General features: G+C 40.0%; 2 protein-coding genes across 2 annotated transcripts in view; one reads left to right on the top strand and one right to left on the bottom strand.

The window, feature by feature from the left end:
- The window catches only part of tbc1d31 (TBC1 domain family, member 31), a gene marked incomplete at its 3' end in the record, with an annotated part of 11,547 nt that extends 280 nt beyond the window's left edge, over positions 1–11,267 (bottom strand). Inside the window, exons 1-21 of the mRNA XM_020597240.1 lie at positions 10,853–11,267; positions 9,867–10,007; positions 9,371–9,486; positions 8,885–9,063; positions 8,567–8,718; positions 7,201–7,360; positions 6,746–6,946; positions 5,408–5,581; positions 5,106–5,185; positions 4,833–4,979; positions 4,590–4,723; positions 4,240–4,373; positions 3,976–4,155; positions 3,616–3,848; positions 3,396–3,468; positions 3,159–3,238; positions 1,897–2,032; positions 1,238–1,330; positions 658–786; positions 308–502; positions 1–62 (exon numbers count right to left, since the gene is read on the bottom strand). Coding sequence (XP_020452896.1) covers positions 1–62; positions 308–502; positions 658–786; positions 1,238–1,330; positions 1,897–2,032; positions 3,159–3,238; positions 3,396–3,468; positions 3,616–3,848; positions 3,976–4,155; positions 4,240–4,373; positions 4,590–4,723; positions 4,833–4,979; positions 5,106–5,185; positions 5,408–5,581; positions 6,746–6,946; positions 7,201–7,360; positions 8,567–8,718; positions 8,885–9,063; positions 9,371–9,486; positions 9,867–10,007; positions 10,853–10,923 — 2,870 coding nt within the window. The remainder of the gene's footprint in view (positions 63–307; positions 503–657; positions 787–1,237; positions 1,331–1,896; positions 2,033–3,158; positions 3,239–3,395; positions 3,469–3,615; positions 3,849–3,975; positions 4,156–4,239; positions 4,374–4,589; positions 4,724–4,832; positions 4,980–5,105; positions 5,186–5,407; positions 5,582–6,745; positions 6,947–7,200; positions 7,361–8,566; positions 8,719–8,884; positions 9,064–9,370; positions 9,487–9,866; positions 10,008–10,852) is intronic.
- Positions 11,268–13,612: 2,345 nt separating this feature from the next.
- On the top strand, positions 13,613–19,277 carry derl1 (derlin 1). The gene is made up of 8 exons (XM_020597274.1): positions 13,613–13,991; positions 15,419–15,530; positions 15,625–15,689; positions 16,273–16,299; positions 17,008–17,103; positions 17,380–17,432; positions 17,620–17,730; positions 18,808–19,277. Exons 1-8 carry the CDS (start codon positions 13,839–13,841, stop codon positions 18,950–18,952), a joined length of 762 nt encoding a protein of 253 aa, XP_020452930.1. The 5' UTR covers positions 13,613–13,838; the 3' UTR covers positions 18,953–19,277.
- The last annotated feature ends 593 nt before the right edge of the window (positions 19,278–19,870 follow it).

Here is a 19,870-nt window from a genome sequence, read left to right as displayed (position 1 = left end):
GTGTCTGCTGAAGACAAGGGCTGTCGCTGCTCCTGGTCTCTGGCACTCATCACTTCATCCCACTGCAAATTAAATTAGTCATTGTCTAACTGAATAACAGTAACTAAAGAGCATATTTTTCCAAATCCCACAGTTTGATGACATATATATGAATTATTTTGTAGTACTGTAGGAGCTATTTTGTTGTAATGATTTTAAATAGAACAGAAAACCCCATAAATGATGCCGTAGTAATTTCACATGTAACAGACAAACCCACACAGCATATTAATTGATGTGTTGACAAACATACTCTTGTTGTTCACACCTTCCTTCCTGCTACATCTCTCATGGTGTCAGCCAATCTCTCCTCCTCTGCCAGGGTTTGCCTGTGAAGCTCTGCCAGTCTCTCCCTCTTCCTCTCCTGTTGGGCGTTGACCTGCTGTAGGCACTCTGCCACCTCTCTCTGCCAGTCCGACTCCAAGCCCAGCTGGCACGCTTCCGCCAGGGACTCCTCCAGGGCCTGAGAGTGTAGAGAGAGTTAACGGATACAAGAGGAGGAAATCACAGGTACCTGTGCCAAAGATTTGAGTCTGGATAAATGTAGGAGTGCATTGAGATCATGTGCTGACATATGTCAGTTATCACACAGGCTCCATACTGGAATGTGTCACTAACCTGCAGGTTTGTCTCTGTGCTGTGCACCAGCTCTGTGTAGTTGTCCTCCTCTCTTTCTGCCTCTCTCATCCTCAACTCCACTTCCTCCTCAACCTCCCGGCCCATGTGCTCCTGCTCCTTCCACAAATGCTGAAGGAAACGGTTATGGAAAAAGAAGCATTACCACAATCGACAAACAGGCAGTGATGTCATTACAAGGTGGAAAGTCCCTCGTAATGGAGCCAATGTAGAGATCAGAAATTAGATTATAATATCAGCAGAAGGGCATAGCAAAAACCTCAGGGTGCCAATTACAGCAACTGCTTTTGTCACTGGTCAACATTGTGTCTCTATGAGGGCTGCAACTGCAGGGGGAGGTATGTTGTGTTTCTTGCTGACTTACCTGTTTATACTGTCAAATGTTTTAATTTATTAAATGCTCAGTAAAAAAGGGGGTCTTAAATTTTAAAGCTTGATAGTATTACAGTTCCAAATGACGGTCTAGGTTGCTAGGAGATATTACTGAGGTACAAAAGCAAACACAAGGCACAAAAAGAGGAGGAGGAGGAGGCAGGGACGTTGACTGTGAGGTGTCTGTCACCTGTTCAAGTCGTCTCCTCTGAGCCTCCAGCTCCATCTGTCTGACCTCCAGATCCTGGACTGCTGCGGCTGTTTCTCGCTCTCGCAGATCCATCTGTGGCAGAACGTGGAAGCTATTAGATGCATCTCTAGTAGGAAACCAATGAAACCGGCCTGACAATATACAGACTTAGCTGAGGTTATAGTACATCCCTAGATTTCTAATGTGATTCAATTCTGCTTCACCAACCAAAACAAAACTAAAAGTGATGCCACAGCCACTCATGGAGAGCAATCATAAGCTTGTGCTGTAAACACATGGAGAAAAGGTTTTTAAATACTGGAGATAAACAGATGATGACTAAATGTTGCTTGCAGCTAAATCTGCACTTGCTGTCTAATTTGAGCTTTAAATTAACAGTTATAGTTTTTGGTGTGGTCAGGATTATCCTCTAACAGTATTGTTTTAATTACAGCAAAAGGGCATAGGACATGCACAGGTGCTGAACCAATAACAGCTTAAAGGCAAAAAGCAAGATTGAACGGTTTGCACAGTGTGTGAACTTTTTTCTTGCATACTGTCTGTTCCCATCATGAAATACCTAAAATAAATGACTAAACAAACAGGCATTAACAATCTATCAGCGACATATTATGTAAGACCAGAGGTCTCTGTGGCACCTTTCTACTGATCTCCTGGTCTAGCCTTTGTATCTGAGAGGCTCTCAGGTCCTGTTGGTGTCTGAGAAAGCGTCTTCTAGCTGCATCCAGCAACTGTAACTCCTTCACCTTCAGCTCTCTCTTCATGGCTGCTAACCTGCAGAGCATGATAAAACTAAATTTATGGTATTTGGGAATCACAGACTAGATAATGAACCTCAATTGAAAATTGGGGGAGCTAATATAGAACGAGTATATGAAATTAAATTTCTAGGTGTCATAGTTGATGACAAATTCTCCTGGAAATCTCATATCAGATATGTTCAGAACAAAATAGCAAAAAATATATCGATATTGGCAAGGGTTAGATATATTTTGGATGGGAAAGCACTACGCATTTTGTATTCCTCATTGATTCTACCATACTTAGAGTATGGCGTTGAAAACTGGGGAAATACATACAAAAGTTCACTTCAACTATTGTATATATTACAAAAAAGAGCGATAAGAAGTGTGCATAAGATGGGATATAGGGATCACACCAATGGAGCTTTCATACAGTCTAAATTGTTAAAATTTTTTCGTTTTAGTGGGATATAAGACTACAGTGTTTATGTATAAAGCCAGGAACAATTTATTACCTGGTGGAATTCAAAAACTATTTAATGAAAGGGAAGGGGATACAATTTAAGGGGCCAGTTAAATTAAAAAATTCATGGTATACGTACAACCAAAAAAAGATTTTGTATTTCTATAAGTGGGGTAAAACTATGGAATAATTTAAGTGTGGACATAAAAAATAGTAATAGAATTGACGAGTTTAAACATAAATATAAAGGTATGTGTCAATCAAGATATATGCAAGAACAGGCTTAATGATTAATTAGATGGAACATTGTGGGTGTGGTGTATGAATGTTAACACTTTGTAATAATTCTTTAGTATATTACTTGTGTGGTGTAGAAGATAATTATTTATGTAGAGATACTGCTTGCAAACCAATGATGGTAAGATGATGTCATGGGGTAGGACTGGATAAGTCTGACTTCTTCCTACTCCATTCAACCATGTACTAGGTATAAGCAAATTGATATTGGATTATGTGTTTGTTGGATATGTGTAAAATTATGTGTGTTGACATATCAACTGTCTTTACATGCTTGAAAGAATAAATCAAATCAAATCAAATCATGTAGCAGTATGAGCAACCAATTCTGAGAAATCACAATCTTTTGTTTTCCCCATAACTGAACTGTGGAACTGTGTATGTCTTGTGCTTTTACTTTGCCCTCTGCTGTGTCAGTTTCTCCTCTTCTTGTGCCAGGATGTTTCTGCGCTGCTCCTCTGCCCTCTGCAGCAGCTCCTGTGCTCATATCAAAGTACAGCAATTCACTTTACTTAATTTAGATCACATGCTTGTGTTTCATATGCACATAAATTATATAGGCAAGACAACTATATACATTACCATGAAATCTTTGCTTTAAACCAGTTTTGGAAAACTGAAAAAAACCATCTACCTGTTGAGTGTAATAGGCCTCCTCTTCAGCCTGGCGACGCACAAAATCTGCACGAAGCGCTGTTACCTCCTGCCTGTTTACACAACACATATACACTTACATCTCATGCATCTACACTCACCACGCACTCTAAATTTTACTACCCAACATGAATTTTAGCCTAACAAATACGAATTTCTGCCTCTGTTATTATGACTTATCTAATACTCTGTTATCTCACCTCTCGCGGAGATACTCCATCTCCTGCAATCTTATCTTCTCCCTCTCCCGGCTTTGATATTCCACTATGAATTCTGGGTAGTGGTTGAACACAGGGTACTGGCCCTTGGTCAGTGCTGTAAAGTCAGACAACATAGCGGTGGGATGGATGTCATCTGGTGTGTTGCTCATCAGCCGGTAGGCCTCCTTTATCATGGCTCCCACGTCCAGGTTGTTACGATGGTGAAAAAAGTACTGAAACAGAGTGTAAAGGGGATGAGGGAAATCTGAAGGGAGGAGAAGAGGCTGAAGGGTTTACTGACAGACTATTGGACGATGTTTATTTTTAAGAGACGAGCAGAGAAGAGGGTTGTGTAGTTACCTCAAAGTCCTGTTTCTGGGAGCACAGCAGCAAAGGCTCACGGCAGCAGGTGACGTAGGCCACACAGGCCATGATCAGGAATGATGGATGGTTGGAGAAAATGTTGTCGAAGAGTCGGAGCCACTCGTCACGAGTCAAAACCTCTGAGAACAAGGTCTCCAGCAGTGGCCACACATATAGCTGGGAGAACACAGAGATGCTAAATAAACTGGGGCAACTTCACCGCTAGTCCACCCTGCTATTCCAGCTGTGTGGTGCTGCTACCTGTGAAGTGATGCCACAGTCCACCAGGTGCTGCAGCAGCTCCTTGTCATGATGAGCCAGAACGTTCTCTGCCATGTTCAGGATGTTCAGAGGAGGGTTGGGGAAGTACTCGAACCAGTGCTCACACCAGTTCACTGTAAAACAGCATCTAAATCAATAAAACTTCAGCTAGAACATTCATTAAATTGTTAATAAGCTGATAATGCCTCAACATTCAGAGACCTAAATAATACCAGCAATGAAAAATGTAGTTAAACTATTTTCAAAGCTTTAATGAAGCAATACTGTAATGAGTCACAGTGACGTATTCACTGAGGAAATGACATGCCATAATTAAAATCAACAAGTACCTATGACAGTGGCCACCACCTCAAAGCAGAGCATAGGATTGTTCGGGAAGAGCTTGACAAAAGGGAAGGCCACCAAGGGAAGGTACTCCACCTCTCCAAAGATGGCTGCCCAGTGAGCCAATGCAGACAGGACCCTGTGGATGAAAAACAGAAGGGTTGTATTGTTACAAACCTTAAATCTGTCAAAATCCTGTGATCAAAGTGTGTTTGAGAAATACAGCATGTGTGTGTCAGTGTACGGACCTCTGCAGCCCCCTCTGTAGCTTGTGACTTTTGATGGGGTACTTATCATTCAGAGTGGCATAGGCTGAGTGCAGGCCTTTATCACTCAGACTGCTGTATGCCGCATAGTTCTCTGGGAGACACAGCAAAGACCGCCACACAAACATCCTGAATAACACACACACACAAATATATCATGTAAATCTTTAAAACACATTTCAAAAGTGCTAAAAAAGTGGAATGTATTTTTTGGTTATCAGATATGAAGCTTCCTCCTATGAAAGTAATTTTTACCTGTACTTAGTAGGATATTCTCCAAACGCCTTCAGCAGGGCCACCAGTCTCTTCTTATTCAGACCAGCTGGTAGCTCATTCTACTCAAAGGCAAACACAAAACCATAACACGTATGTATCAAATGACAGTCTCATTGCATCCCCAAAGGAAAGGTGACTGCTAGGACAACCAAACTTTACATCACTCATAAATAAAGTGAACAAATGTGCAGTGGGAAAAACAAACACTTTGAACACTTAAAAAGAAATCATGTTTATTACAAAAAACAATGTGTTAGGACACTGGGGTGTGTTGTTCCTACCTCTTTATCCTCAGCTGCAGACCCAGGAGGAGGTCTAAGTATCTTCACTTGAGTCCGCCTGCCTGAACTCTTGGCCGGTCTCTGAACTACCTCTGATCTGACCTTGACCTTCAGGTTTGACAAGTCCTGATTAGCTTCACCTCCTGAGATGACTGCCACCTGGGAGGGAGGAGGCTGGGTGAGAGCCAGAGAGACACACACACACACAACATGAACACACCAAAACATACAGAAGAACAGTCATTGTCAACAGATAAAATAACGTATGCCACCTTGCACATCATTGTGCTGTTATCACTAGCGCTGGAAGGTTTCGAAGCATGTGTCGAGTATTCGGGGCAGCGGAAAGTGAACCTTTGTGTATGGCTTGTATCGTTTAGAAAATGTGACATCACCAATGACGTTTGAAGCTTCATCTGGGCTACAGGTACAAAAAGCGCTTGGTGGGATGTTTGAATTAAAAAAGGAGAGGATGGGGAATACAAACTTCGTGGGTTTGGAGTGTTGAAGATCATTGCAGTGCAATTATTTACATCATATTGCCACGTCATCAGCACCAAAACAGAAATTATAGGAACATTTCGATTTAATTTTTAACTAAGTAAATCGCATGCATACTGTATGTGCTGTCATCAGTTGTTGTAATACTTGTTTTCCTTTAATCATATTTAAATAGTTTGCATGCCTGTATGTATAATGTATGTTGTGTTGTTTGAGTGAAATGTAGCTGGTGTTTCATTTTTCTCCTACTGAACCACACAAAACTGTGCGCCCATCATCTGTACCACCTGTTGCTCAGATAGGCTATTTATGTAGCCCTGCTCCATGTGAACTTTTTTTTTTCTAAAGCTGCAGAAATAATGTGTTAAAAAAACAGATTGAGCCCAAAGACCCTAGAACAAACAGCTGTTAAATAAATAAAAAAAAGGACTACTTTCCGCCTTCCCTGCCTAGTCACAATTTTTCCACCTCCCATGTCTGTACAGTCAAAGAAACTTCTCACACATGTGTTAGGGACAGCTTTACAAAACAGGCTGTGCTCATTTTGTTATAGCCTATTACAAATAACCATAATGCTACACAATTCACTGCACTGGACACACATTACTCACATTTCTGAAGGTAAACACATACACTGACATGTAGTCACACACTTGTGAAAAGTTTAAGTCATTAATTCATAAACTGAGTGTACAAATTTCTGTGGTAACTTAGGCGGTTTCGTGGTCACTTGAAGCTTCCACACATGAATTGTTTTTTGCTTCAAATGGTGGGAAAGCTTCGATGCTTCAATGAGGCTTCATCTTTCCAACACTAGTTATCACAACTGCCTGTTACCTTGTTTAATTCCTGTGTGAGACTCTGGACACTGTAGACATTGATGCTACCATTATCCATAACAGCCACAATATGTCTGCCATTAGGGCTGACCGCCACTGTGGTGATGGCGTCGTCATGGGAACCCATGTGAAAAAGCAACTTGCAGGTGTGAATGTTGATGAAACGCATCACGCCATCCTGGCTCAATACACCAAGTGTCTAAAGAGACAAAAAAGGCATCAACAGATTTACACTGCAGATGAGTTAACATGTTAAACACATACACATATAGACAAGTATTAAAACAGACTATAGGCACGAAACATGCACAAATACATAGACCAGGTCTGGGATTCTTTCAAACAAACGGCATTTAACTTAATACAAACTAAAACGGAAACAAATGAAGCATGTGAGCAGAAACACACAAACCAACAACAAATCTCAGTCCTCAGGTCCTGGCATCTGCATACCTGGCTGGCTCCTCCGTCAAAACTGTCAGGCAGGAATTCCAGCTGTCTGACAGTTCGGACCTGTGTGGGCATCTGAATCACCCTTACAAGCTGTTTACTGTCCAGACACCACAAGTGAAGCAAGTTGGAGCGCCCGCCTGCTACAAGGCTCTTACCATCACTGTCAACACAAGTCAAGTATATCAGTGTGAAGCCTTGTGATCCACTTTTATTGTGCTTATGAGATTATGAAGTGTAGGGTAATATAGTCATGAAGAAATACACTGCACCCTACAACTTGAGAGCCCAGAGTGCTGCACAGTAAAACAAACATCGCCAAGTAAAACCATACTAAAAAATATTAGGCCATACCAAAGCAGTAAAAGACATAAACAGAGTAAAAACACAGGTATACAAAACAAAGTTATAAAAATTCCATACAGAGATGGAGGTAACACAACAACAAATTAAGCAGCGAGGGAGGTGAAAACGGCCTAAACATCAAAAGCCTGTTTAAAAAAATACGTTTTTAGGGCCGACTTGAAGACCACTAGCTCAGTCTTAGACCGTACCTCTAAGGGAAGAGAATTCCAAAGCCTGGGGCCATATACCGCAAACGACTGGTCGCCCCATTTTTTTATATCGAGAACGTGGGACAGCTAGGGACAAGTGTTCTGAGGAGCGAAGAGCTCTACGCGGCACATAAATCGACAGCAGGTCAGACAGGTACGGCAGAGCGAGGCCATGGATAGCCTTAAAAACAAACACCAACGTCTTAAATTTAACTCTATACTGAATTGGAAGCCAGTGCAAGGAGCGAAGAACCGGGGTGATGTGGACATACCTAGGAGAGTTAGATAACAGCCGGGCTGCTGCATTTTGGACTAACTGAAGTTTACGAAGCAAAGCCTGCGATACCCCAACATAAAGTGCGTTACAGTAGTCCAACCATGAAGGTATAAAAGCATGGATGGCTTTCTCTAAATCGGCGTGTGACAAAAAAGGTTTCGCCCTGGTTAAAAGTCTTAAATAAAAGAAGCTGGTCTTAACCACAGCCCTGATCTGCTTATCGAAAGTAAGAAGTAGAGACGTCCCGGTCTGATACTGGGCATCGGTATTTGGGCATTTTTCACAGGATCGGTATTGGCCAGAACGGAGTCCATCCAAATCCAATCCATATATAAAACTACAGACTCCGTTTTTGTGAGATGTATCACACAACCGATAAGCACTATATTAATCACTCCAGCTGTCTACACTGGTTGTGTGTAGGCTGTCATATCACTCCTGTTTTACAGGTAGCCGTAACCTGAAGCCTATTTTAGCTTCATGTCTATTTTATTGGAGCTATGCACATAAACGGCTGCACAGAATGTGAAATACTCACCGCGTGACAGCAAAGGACTTGTAGGAAATTTTGGGTCCACAGTCAGGGACAGGGAGCTGGTATTTGCAGAATAGTGTGTCGCTCTCCCAAGCAAAGATAGAGTCATCACTGAAACAGCTGAGGATGGTGTTACTGAGAGGCAGAAAAAACACCTGCAACACAAAAATGGCCATAAAATTACTAGAAATATAGTATTAACGAAATCCCAAATTTGAGAAAAACACTGACAATCTTCCTCAGATGAATGACTACATTCATAAAGTGATAAATGATACTATTTGTAAATGCTGTTTTTACTTAGTATGTCTGCATGTTTACCCTCTGTATGCCAACTGCCTGCCTGATGTTCAGCTTCCTCTTCCTCTGAAAGGTGTCCAGGTCCCAGAGCTGAGCCGTGTCTGAGGATGTGGTGACAGCATAGCGGCCTGAACTGTGCACAGAAATGGATGAAATTGCTCCCTCGTGACCTCGCATCCAACTCACCAGCTGCTTTGTGTCTGTCCAAAAAAAACGGAAGACAAGTAGTAGAGAACAAGTTTATTTATTCTGTCGTTAACTGTGGCTGGCGAGTGACAGACAGAAGTGGATGACACACTCCCTCTTGGGTCTACGTTAAACTAACCAACTACTCTGTACCTGAAAGAAAGATAATGTTGACTGCCAATTCTCTGACACAAAATTAAGAATATAATTAGAATGAAACACAAGAGAATTAGAGATCAAAAGAAGAACTTTCATTCCAAATGAACTTGTGTCTAGATAACCTAAACAAAACAACATGTTATGTGGATATGTCCATCCTACCTTTGTCAAAGCACTTGATGGTGTAGTCAGCAAGGGCCACAAGGAACTCTGTGGTCCTGCGAAGGCTGAAAGCCAGAGCAGTGCAGGCCTGCCCTGTCTTCTGCACCAGACGAAATCTGATTGCAAGAAAGAGGCAATAAAAGCATAAGATCAGACCACAGCGGAAGCACTCTGAGGCCACTCTGAGGCCACTTTGAGGTCACGGTCTACTCTAAATTATAAGGGACCCATTTATGTCTTAATGACTGCCACGTCTGTGTAGATATGTTTGTGCCTCTTTCTGTCTAAACTGAGCACAGTCATAAAAGAAAGGAAACTTTTCAGCTTTAACTATTTTTAAGACAAAATGCTGAAAAGTATTGACAGTAAGCAGACCATAAACACGTGAAAGTCATAATTTTAATATAGCCAGTCTTTGAAATGAAATATATCACAAGTGATAAGCAAACATTTAAAACACTAAATTACTTTGGGAGATTTGAGCATAGTCAATCACCTGTTTCTACTGATGTCAAAGACATAGATGTTGCCATGATGGTCCCCAGCCAGGAAGGAATCTCCTGTGGTGTCAAAGGTCACATGGAGAAAGCGCACAATCTTGGCTCGCTGAGCAGTGCGGACCACCGTCACTAACACACTGAGGAAGACAAGCAACACACATTAAAGGGGAAACACACACTTTGACAGTAGACTAAAATCAATTCATTCCAGTAAATCACCACTGCTTTCTAGTGATTATAATTTACCCTAAAAATAGTAGTAGTTGCTTAAGAATGTTATGCTTTTTCCTGCAACAGTTTCTCTCATGCTCAATTATTATTATTAAAATTATCACAATGTCAACACCCAGGTACTGACTAGAATGTATTCTGATATTTAATTTCTTCATTGGCTGGACCCTGTTTCCCAAAGGCATTTTGAGACCAAGGTTGCCTTAGCCTATATACCTAACTGAGACAAAGGATACCTTTAAGATGCCTTTGAGAAATAGGTAGATTAGACAGTATGCACACTTCTAGACAGGTGGTGGTTCTCAAAGTGTGTGGTAAAACAGAAACTATATATTTATTTCTTATGTTCAATCTTTATCCTCCTAGACATAGTGCAAGGATAAAGGAAAAAGGACCAAGTTATACTTTTTTTTGTTAAAAAAAAAGAAGGTAAATCTTCTACCAATCGCACAGTTAGGCCACAGTAACATAAATCTAATGATGCATCCTTTGGGAGCTTAGTAGATAGTGACCTATCCACACTTAGGGTCTGCCACCTAAGGTTAAAGTGTGTGCACTAGAGTTGGTACTGGTAGAATGCAACACGTGTCGACTTACAATAATAATTTATGGTCCGAGGTACATGTCACAGGACCATTTTTCAAAATAATGCTGACAAATCTGTCACTCCCGCTGCATCACGGGAACATAAGCACTTATTAAATATCATTTAGCATCATAAAACATCATTTAATGTGAGCTTTAAACCTACCCTTTGCCTGGTGTTGGTTTTCGATGCCAGACTTTCCCCTCTTCCTTGTTTCCGATGTCCGTAACTTCCATTGTGACGACGTATGTAAAAACTCAGACCATACATTTAGACAAAATACCCTTAACTTAACTTATCGTGACTGTATCATGGCTACCTAACGGGTTAGCCGGCTAATCTCTTTACAAGCGGAGCAAATAGCGCGAAATTCGAAAACGCAACATTCAGGAAATTTAGCTACAAAACAATGGCTACAATCAGAGAAACTGTAAAAAAAATAAATAAATAGCGATAAAAACTCAGCAATATTTAGTGTTGTTCGGAGCTCAGCGGTCCCTGACATGAGCAGTTTTCCTCAACCTGCAGTTTCTGGACAGTTTTTTGTTTTGAGGACGGTTAATTTGTCGCACAAAGACAACGTAAAAGGTAAACCGAGGCGTGCACTATGGGAGTTGTAGTTCTTTTTTTTCTGCTTCTTGTTCTCTAAAACAGTTTCTCTATCAGACAAAGAATAGCTTGTTTATTTGGATTCTCTTAGAGAGTCTGGTGGAACATAAATGGAGTTGTAGTTCAAAGCTCAACGAGGCCTATATTTTCCATAAATCTTCCTGACATGAAGGTCTAAATGCTGTTTCACTGCTCTCTTCACACTGCCAGAAAAATCATTTGGGTCTTCATTTCTTTGCTTCATTTTCATTATTTGGTCTAAAGGTTTTCAAATTTTAAGATATCACAAATAGAATTATTAAAAATGCGGGATTAACTGATATAATACTACCCGTATATATGGAGGGATTTATATGAATTTAACTGCAGAATGTAAACTGCCCCCATCTTGCTAAGAAAAAAAAAAGGAATATGTCACAGTTGCCTTTTAATTGTTTAGCTCAAATATGCATATTTAGCATTTTTATAATATACTTTTAAATAAACATGGACTATGGTATTTGCAGATTTTTAGGAAAATAGGTCAGAAGCTTATGGGCAGAAAAATGTGCCTACATGATTTGTGGCCAGCATATTCCCCATCTTCCTTCCAAGCTATTTCTGTGTCAAGTGTGACTCATTGAAACTGAGGAAGGATGTTCTCTCGCTTCAAGCTCAGTGTCCCTCATCTTCATGCTAGTGTTCTTCTCCCACATCTATAACAAGGGATGAGCTCTGATGAGCAGATTGGACATATTTACAGAATAAATTAAGTGTAACAGTTGACTCCAAATTATGTTTTTCCAACTCTAATCTTTCTAGCTTGAAGGGAAAAACATTTTTGGACAATTCAGAATCAATAACTTCAGATTTATGTCTTCTCCTGTTCACTTTTTGAGACACTAGAGTGTGCTGTTTTTAACCAATGCAGAACAACCTCCTCAATCCCCACCAATTTCAAGCAGGCCATTAACTGAGATAGTGCTTGCTGTGACAGAAGCGCTTCCTCCTGCCAGTCTTCTATATTTGTTTAGTCAGTGTGCGTGTAACAGTGTCTTCAGAACAATGTTCCAACTGCAGATGCTGTCATAAATCTCTTTTCTGATTGCATCATTGTTTTGTATGAGGATTTGCAGTATTGAATTAGCTGAGCAAATATTTCCATATCTTTTAATTCAAAATTGGCCCCACAAAAGTAAAACCTCAGATATCTATTTTCTCTGAACTATGAAGTGAAGTGAGAACATGAGGTTTTATTAGGCTCTATTTTAAGTAATTATTAGGCTTCTTACTATTTACATTTAAGCCTCCCCTCTCTAACATCCAAATTATATTCCTATTTGCCCACCTGCTTCATTGACTCAACCAACACTCTTCACAGATGTCTGCAGTTTAGGACAAGTAAACTGTTGTGTCTGGCACGCCTCTTTCTGGTGCTGGCTGCATCTGGATGGTCAAGTGGGAGCCTTTGCAAATTTTACAGGATGTACTATTATAATGCAAAGCAAAACCCTACAGAAGTTGGTGTTAGATCATTTAAAGACATCCTGTTCTGGCATTTGTCTTTCAAACTAAGAGCGTGAAACAATCACGTTTTATAAATAAATAAATAAATGAATGAACGAATGTAGGTATGTACTGTAGGTATGTACTGTATGTATGTACAAGACCAGGACTGGGGAAAAAAAAGAGAAATAGATAAACCTTCATTAGTGTTGTCTGCATCAACTGTCAAGTTAGTGAAGATTGTCGACATAGTATAAAGAACATAATGATGATTTTAATGAGTAATAGTCTGAAAAGAATAAGCCCAGCCCAGAGAAAAAAGCACATTTCCATGTACTCTAGATATTATTTTCTAGCATTTATTATTTAATATAAAGTGACCTCTACATTACTTTAACAGAAATACTCTACTCTAAATACATATATCTAAAACCAATTAACAATGGGGGTATCATTTCATGAAAGTACCCATTTTCCTAGCAACAAGTTGTTTGAATTGATTTTATATTTTGAGTAACTGTACCACATCTGTCCTGTCCTTCAAAAGAACTACTAATTCCTCTTGTTTTTTCTCTAATAAATAGAATATGAGCCATTCACTTCTTCTAACATTATGTATGCTATATGCAGCAAGTCCATTGTATTTAATTGTTATGTTAATGAGAAATAGTTCCTATTTCATAAACTATTTAATTTGTCGTTGTTTTTAAATGTCTGGCTATTTTTCCATTGTTTCAATGCATTTGTTGGTTTCTATGCCTTAAATCGATAAAAAAGAAGTTTTCATTATCGTTAATTGGTGGTATTAGCGGCAGCGGTAGTAGTCCCTTTGGGTTTACTTTGAAAATCTGCAACGGAAGTGTCTGTTCTGAGCTCAGTAACGTCGTCAAATGTAAAGCTAGCTCCCTGTGATTAGCCACGTCATGTAAACTTTGGCAGTGGAGCGGTTGCGATATAAGAACGGCGAGGGGCTTGCTGTTTTTTTGAGGATACTGTTTCATTTTCAAAGAATAGTTCTTGTTTTAGGATTATAAGTGGGCAGTAATCATAGGAAAATATGTCAGATATCGGGGACTGGTTCAGAAGCATCCCTTTCATCACCCGGTGCTGGTTTGCTGCCTCCATTGCTGTTCCCCTTATTGGGAAACTAGGATTGGTTGATTTCAGACACCTCATGCTGGACTCGGAATTGGTGTTTTATAGATTTCATGTAAGTTTCTATTGGTCCAGTTCACCTGAGTATGTTGGAGTGATCGATAAATGATGTTGTTGTTGTGTTGTGGATTTGGTCGGTTAGTTAGCAGGTGGCTAACAGCACTCTCTGAGCAGGCCTGAGCAGTGTGACAGCCAATGAGAGGCCGAGACGTAGAAGGTTAGGACTTCCGGATACTGTCAAATGCTACTTAATTTAGCAACACTGACACAAGGTGTAAATATAACATAAGTGTAGTACTAAAGGTACTTTCCTGCTCTGAAAAACCCCACAAGGCAGTGTTTTACTACGTGTTACTCCGCCACAGCAAGCTTCACCCATCAGGCAAACGCTGAGGTTTTACAGTTTAGGTGACGGGCAGGAAATGTGTATCCTGAAAGACTAAATTCAAAGGCTAAAATAGCCAGAATTGAGCTGGTTACTTGCAGTGGTGGAGAGTAACCAAATACACGCACTGAAGTACTGTACGAGTTTGCGGTACTTTTACTTTGAGTAATTGTATTTCAGTAATAACAGGTTACTGATATCGCTGAGGAACACACAGAGCTGCAGCTAGATAGCTTATTATAGTATTATTCTATTTACTTGGGGTTATTTTGTCACTAGACAACCGAATAGGAAATTGTATCTCTACCTTGTGACCTGCTGTAGGCTATTACTCTTAAGGGAACATAGTGATTAAAACTGTGATTCATTTTGTTGTTAATATGCAATATATGCAGTAGGCCTATATATAAAGTTTGATTTTTTTTTTCCTGTTGACATTTTGTATTTATTCAGCTGTACTGCTGACCTTTTATTAATATGTAAAATGTCAAAAACATAGAGGAAAAAAATACCCATCATAAACCTCTACAGCTCATAGTGGCATTTTCATACTTTTTTTGTCCAACCAACAGTCCAAAACCCAAAGGCTTTTAATTATAACAGCTATAAAACACAAAAAGTACAAAATCCTCATACTGTAGATGCTAGAACCAGAGTGTTTGAAGTTTCTGCTTCATTAAACAGTTGAATCATTTAATTCAGTAACTTAAATAGTTTAATTTCTTTCCTTTTTTATTAATTGACTACATAATCACTCAGATTTTATTATACAGTGGTAATTTGTTCCACTTCAGTTCAGTGCTGTATGTTCTAATTGCATCTTGTGATGTTTTCAATAGTTAGCAATTTAAACACAGAAGATGCTTTATCCTTTCATCGCATCTTAAACACCGTGTTGCTCTGACTTCTGCTATCATCAAATAAAATTTTTGAATCTAATTGCAAGGTACCACTAGACTCTGCAGAGGAATACCAGCTGTCGTTGCCAGAGTTAATGTGTTCCAAGCTAAGCCTTGAAGAAGATCTGTACTTAAGCACAGCTATGTTGACATCTTACTGCATTTATGTTTGATGAATGGTTGTTCTGTTTGTTTCAGCTCTGGAGACCAGTGACAGCCACCTTGTATTTCCCAGTAACCCCTAATACTGGGTTTCTGTATCTGGTCAACCTGTATTTCCTCTACCACTACTCCACTCGGTTAGAGACAGGTGAGACTAGTGGCCTCAGTGATTTACACATATGCAGCCATTTTAACTTCTCTTTCTGTCGTGCTAATCTTTATTTCTTGACATTGTTGTCTAGGGGCGTTTGATGGCAGACCTGCAGACTATATCTTCATGCTTTTCTTCAACTGGATCTGCATTATTGTATCCTTTAACTGGCATTGCAAAACACCAACCACTTTTTAACACTTGTTAAACTGTAATCAAATCATTCCTTCTACATGTTCCACTCTACCATTAATTTAGACACTTTGTTGGTTTCTTTCCCCTCAGCATTTCACTCTCATCTGTCTTTTTTGTACCCCAATCTGTCTCTGGGCAGCACTGTGCCATGTCAGGGTGGCTCTGTGCCAGTGGCCCAGTGTCAGTCTACCTCTGCAGAGCAGAAACCTAGTCTAGGTCACATGCAAGCACCAGCACTGTGGCCCGGCTGACATCTCACACTGTCCTTCTCTCAGGAGTTCAGTTCTGATTGTCAGCTTGTCTGGATTTCCACAGACATATTTTTATAATAAGAAAAAAATGTGGACAAAGATTGTGTTTGGCTTTAATAAAAAGAGTTGAGTTTTTGGCACCTCAGGCACACTGTGGCAGTGGGTGGGTGAATAATTGAGGTGTGGGAGGTCTGACCTGCCAAGGTCATATGCCTTGCTCAAGGGAAACCTAGTCACCAGCTGAAGTAATCTTAAGACCCACGAGATTGTAGTCCTTGACTCTCTAGCTGTAGATAACTGGGCTGCTGATGAACATGCGGGTAAGAGTCCTGTGTTTTTTTTTTTTTTACCACAACATGAAATTGTGGCCACTGTTTAGTATATAAAGCATATAGCAATTGTTTGCAATTACTGCTTTTGTGATCTGATGCTTTATAGCATTAAACTTGCAAACCAGGAGTGTGTACCAAGAGGCAATTTCAGCTTGTGCCCTCTTTGGGTCATCTGGCGTTACTACATCTAACACTGGTGATCCAGCATAACTGGTAGTGCATATTGAAAACGGTTACCGGTGAGCTCAGGCTTATCCTGTCCAGCTATAATAAAAGCAAAGGTCTAAGTGTGAAATATGCTTGGTTTCCTTAACTAGTTCAGAAGTTATTTAAAGTCAAGTGATTGTCTGTTTATTTTCCACTGGGACATTTTGGTGCATGAATAAGTGATAAAGTATATTAACAATGGTTCTGCTGCCAAAACATAGAGGAAATGTAAGCAACAGTTTCTTATTTTCCTTATGTATTTTTCCCCATGTCAGGGTCCTATAGGAATCAGTTGTTTTCAGTGATAACAAAAGTGCTAGTGATACCCAGAGATGGCTGGCTAGCCCACTAAACCTTCCTTGTGATACAGCCCTCAAATCCTGATGTGACCAGGATTTTAATAAACCTTTAAAATGATTGGGGAAAACACCGTACACAGCTGTGTTGTTGATGCTTTTTGGCCTGGACTCATACTGTTTATGTTTGCAGCTGCTGATGATCCCGTTGATCATGTCGGTGTTGTACGTCTGGGCTCAGTTCAACAAAGACATGGTCGTGTCCTTCTGGTTTGGAACACGATTCAAGGTGCCTCATGTTTGATCACCAACACTTGTTACTGTTTCAGCTCGATCAGACATTGTACATTTCTACACAGTAAACTGTTGTTAAGGGTATAAAAGACTGAATTTCACAGTAAGATCAGAACACATAAAATAACATGGTTTTATGGAATGGACTGTCATAATATGGTCAGTATTCCACGTAACTACCTGAATGTGTAGCCTTTCTGTTACTCATTGTGAAGACAATCCCAATATTGATATTCCAAAATTCCTAATATTTTCTGTTGCTCTGTCCTAGGCACATTATCTGCCTTGGGTCATCCTGGCCTTCAACTTCATCATTGGAGGCTCGTAAGTAACTATTGTTAATTAGTTAAATTGAAGACTGTTCAATAGTTATGTTTTTAACACACTGTGCTATAAAAGTAAAGAATGTTTTGTCTATATTCCAAAGTAAGGTGTTAAACTGAAGGTGCACATGTTACCCCAACACTGTATAATGTGGATTAATCACCTTCTCTTTGCCGATACTGTGCAGTTTTGTGAATGAACTGACAGGGAACCTGGTGGGTCACCTTTACTTCTTCCTCATGTTCAAATACCCCATGGACCTGGGAGGACGCTCCTTCCTCACCACACCAGAGTTCTTGTAAGTTTTTATCTTGTATTTTTCCCAGCATGGGTTTCCTTTCATTCCTTTCATTCATTACTGATTCCTCACCAGCTTCATTGCTCAGGTTCAGGGATGTCATGGGTGTGTTATACATAAATGTAAAGCAAGATTGTGTAACTTTGAAAGAGGAAACATCAATTTTCTTGCCAGTGGAAGTCTGACTTCATAAGAAATGAAACCAACCTTTGATCAATTCAGCACATTTAGAGGGTTTTGCTGCTATAGCCATATGGTGGCTAACGGCAGCAGTATGGCTTTAAAGTGAGGCTGTGTAACGTATGAAAGAGGAACTAATGCATTTTAGTCAAATTAATCAACAATAATACACATCCCTTCTCATTTTAATGGACTTAGAGGTTTTGCTGCTAGTTAAGACTATTACCTCAAGCGTTCATTATCTTTCAGAGAAACTGGCTCTTGTAGAGTCATCTTCATGCAGCTGTTCCTCTGTGCACTGTCACAATGAAATAAACTGACTTGTATTCACTTTGGTTTTACTTCCAAACAAGTGTTTTAGATATTTGACTAGAACTTGGGGGAGGGGAAACTAGAGTAGTTACCCATGCACAGTGTCAAACAACAACCAGCAGACAACATATGAAAAACCTAGCACCCCAACAAACTAACATATATACCAAGATCAGCAGCCTGTCTAGTCACAAAATTAACATACTGATGTGCCTGACCGCTTTGTGTTGCTGTTCTAATTTATTTATGACCTATTTTTTGTACCACCTTGTCTCTAGATCTGAAGCTAGAACTACAAAAATGCTTTTCAGAATCAGAACAGGTTTATTGCCAAGTATGCTTCCACATGCAAGGAATTTGTTTTGGTAATATGGTGCATCCTGGTTAATATACTGTACTGCATACCATTACTACAAAAGAATAATATAAAAACTACAATAAACCTGTGCTAAATATATACGTTAGTTTAATAAAAAACAGCTACTAAATTTCTATTTTTTTTTTTACATAAATGAGGAATAAGGTAGCGAATTGTCATCTTTTTTTTTTTTAACGAGTTCCCCCTCATCTCTTTCTTCCCTCCAGGTATCGGCTCTTCCCTACCAGGAGGGGAGGGGTGTCGGGCTTTGGGGTCCCTCCCACCAGGAGACCAGCTGCCCAGGAGCAGGCGGGACAAGGTGGGGGAGGACGTCACAACTGGGGTCAAGGCTTCCGCCTGGGGGATGACTGAGCGAAGACGAGGAGATAACTACAACCCCCGTTCTTAGCTCCCAATAACAAAGGGTCGTGCAGTGGATGATTCGGGTTCAAGTGTTTGCTTCTTCACATTCTTCTGACTTGATTAATTCACATGTAATTTTAAAGCATATAATGGGGAGAAATTTGACGAAGCACATTTTAACCAGGAAAACATGGCACGGAAGGACTCGGACTCTGGCTGCAGGCTCAGTTTACCAAGTGAAGCCAGCTTTGCCATTACTACTACTGCACATGTCCATGTGAAGCAGACACAAGAAAATATGAATAAATCGTTCTTTTTAAGTGATGATTCTTGAGCTCCTCTTCTCTTCTTTCTTGTCCCTTCTCCACCTTCTCTCCACACCCTGTCATTGGACTGTCAAGACAAGAGACATTGCAGCTGCACACCAACAACATGCTGTTGAATTCGATTCTCATGTTCCTGTCTTCTGTCTGTGATGCCGTATCAAATTACATTGTAATTACCAACGCACTGGGAGTGTGCTTTCAACCATCACCCCACAGAACACAGCTATTTAGAGAGCACTGTTTCCACATCTCTACTTACATGGGTGTAAAAATTTTTTAAGCCTGTGGCCCAGGCCAGATTGTAGTCCATCAGATCTGATCTCAAACTAAATGATGTAAAGATATGATTTTGCTTTTTTTGTGTAAATATAACCATTGTTTATTAAAAGGACAAATGAGGCTGAGTGTGTGAATATCTCACTATCCACATCAACACAACACCTAGATAAAGCCTTTCTCAGGACTCAGAAGAGCTCAACCAATCATGTTCTAATTGCATCTTGTGATGTGACCATGTACAGTGTATGTACAATATACACTTTAGAACTGATGCTGTTTTCATTAAAATTCTTCCATTTATTTTATTGATTAATCACTTGTT

The sequence above is a fragment of the Monopterus albus genome, unplaced genomic scaffold (genome assembly GCF_001952655.1).
Source record: "Monopterus albus unplaced genomic scaffold, M_albus_1.0 scaffold33.1, whole genome shotgun sequence".
Taxonomy (NCBI): Eukaryota; Metazoa; Chordata; class Actinopteri; order Synbranchiformes; family Synbranchidae; genus Monopterus; species Monopterus albus.
This window is presented reverse-complemented; position numbering and strand designations above follow the sequence as displayed.

Coding starts and splice junctions, on each gene's coding strand:
- derl1 (XM_020597274.1), top strand. CDS start 13,839: ATGTCAGATATCGGGGACTGGTTCAGAAGCATCCCTTTCATCACCCGG. Junction 13,992..15,418: donor TGGTGTTTTATAGATTTCAT/GTAAGTTTCTAT, acceptor TGTTTGTTTCAG/CTCTGGAGACCAGTGACAGC. Junction 17,104..17,379: donor GGTTTGGAACACGATTCAAG/GTGCCTCATGTT, acceptor GCTCTGTCCTAG/GCACATTATCTGCCTTGGGT.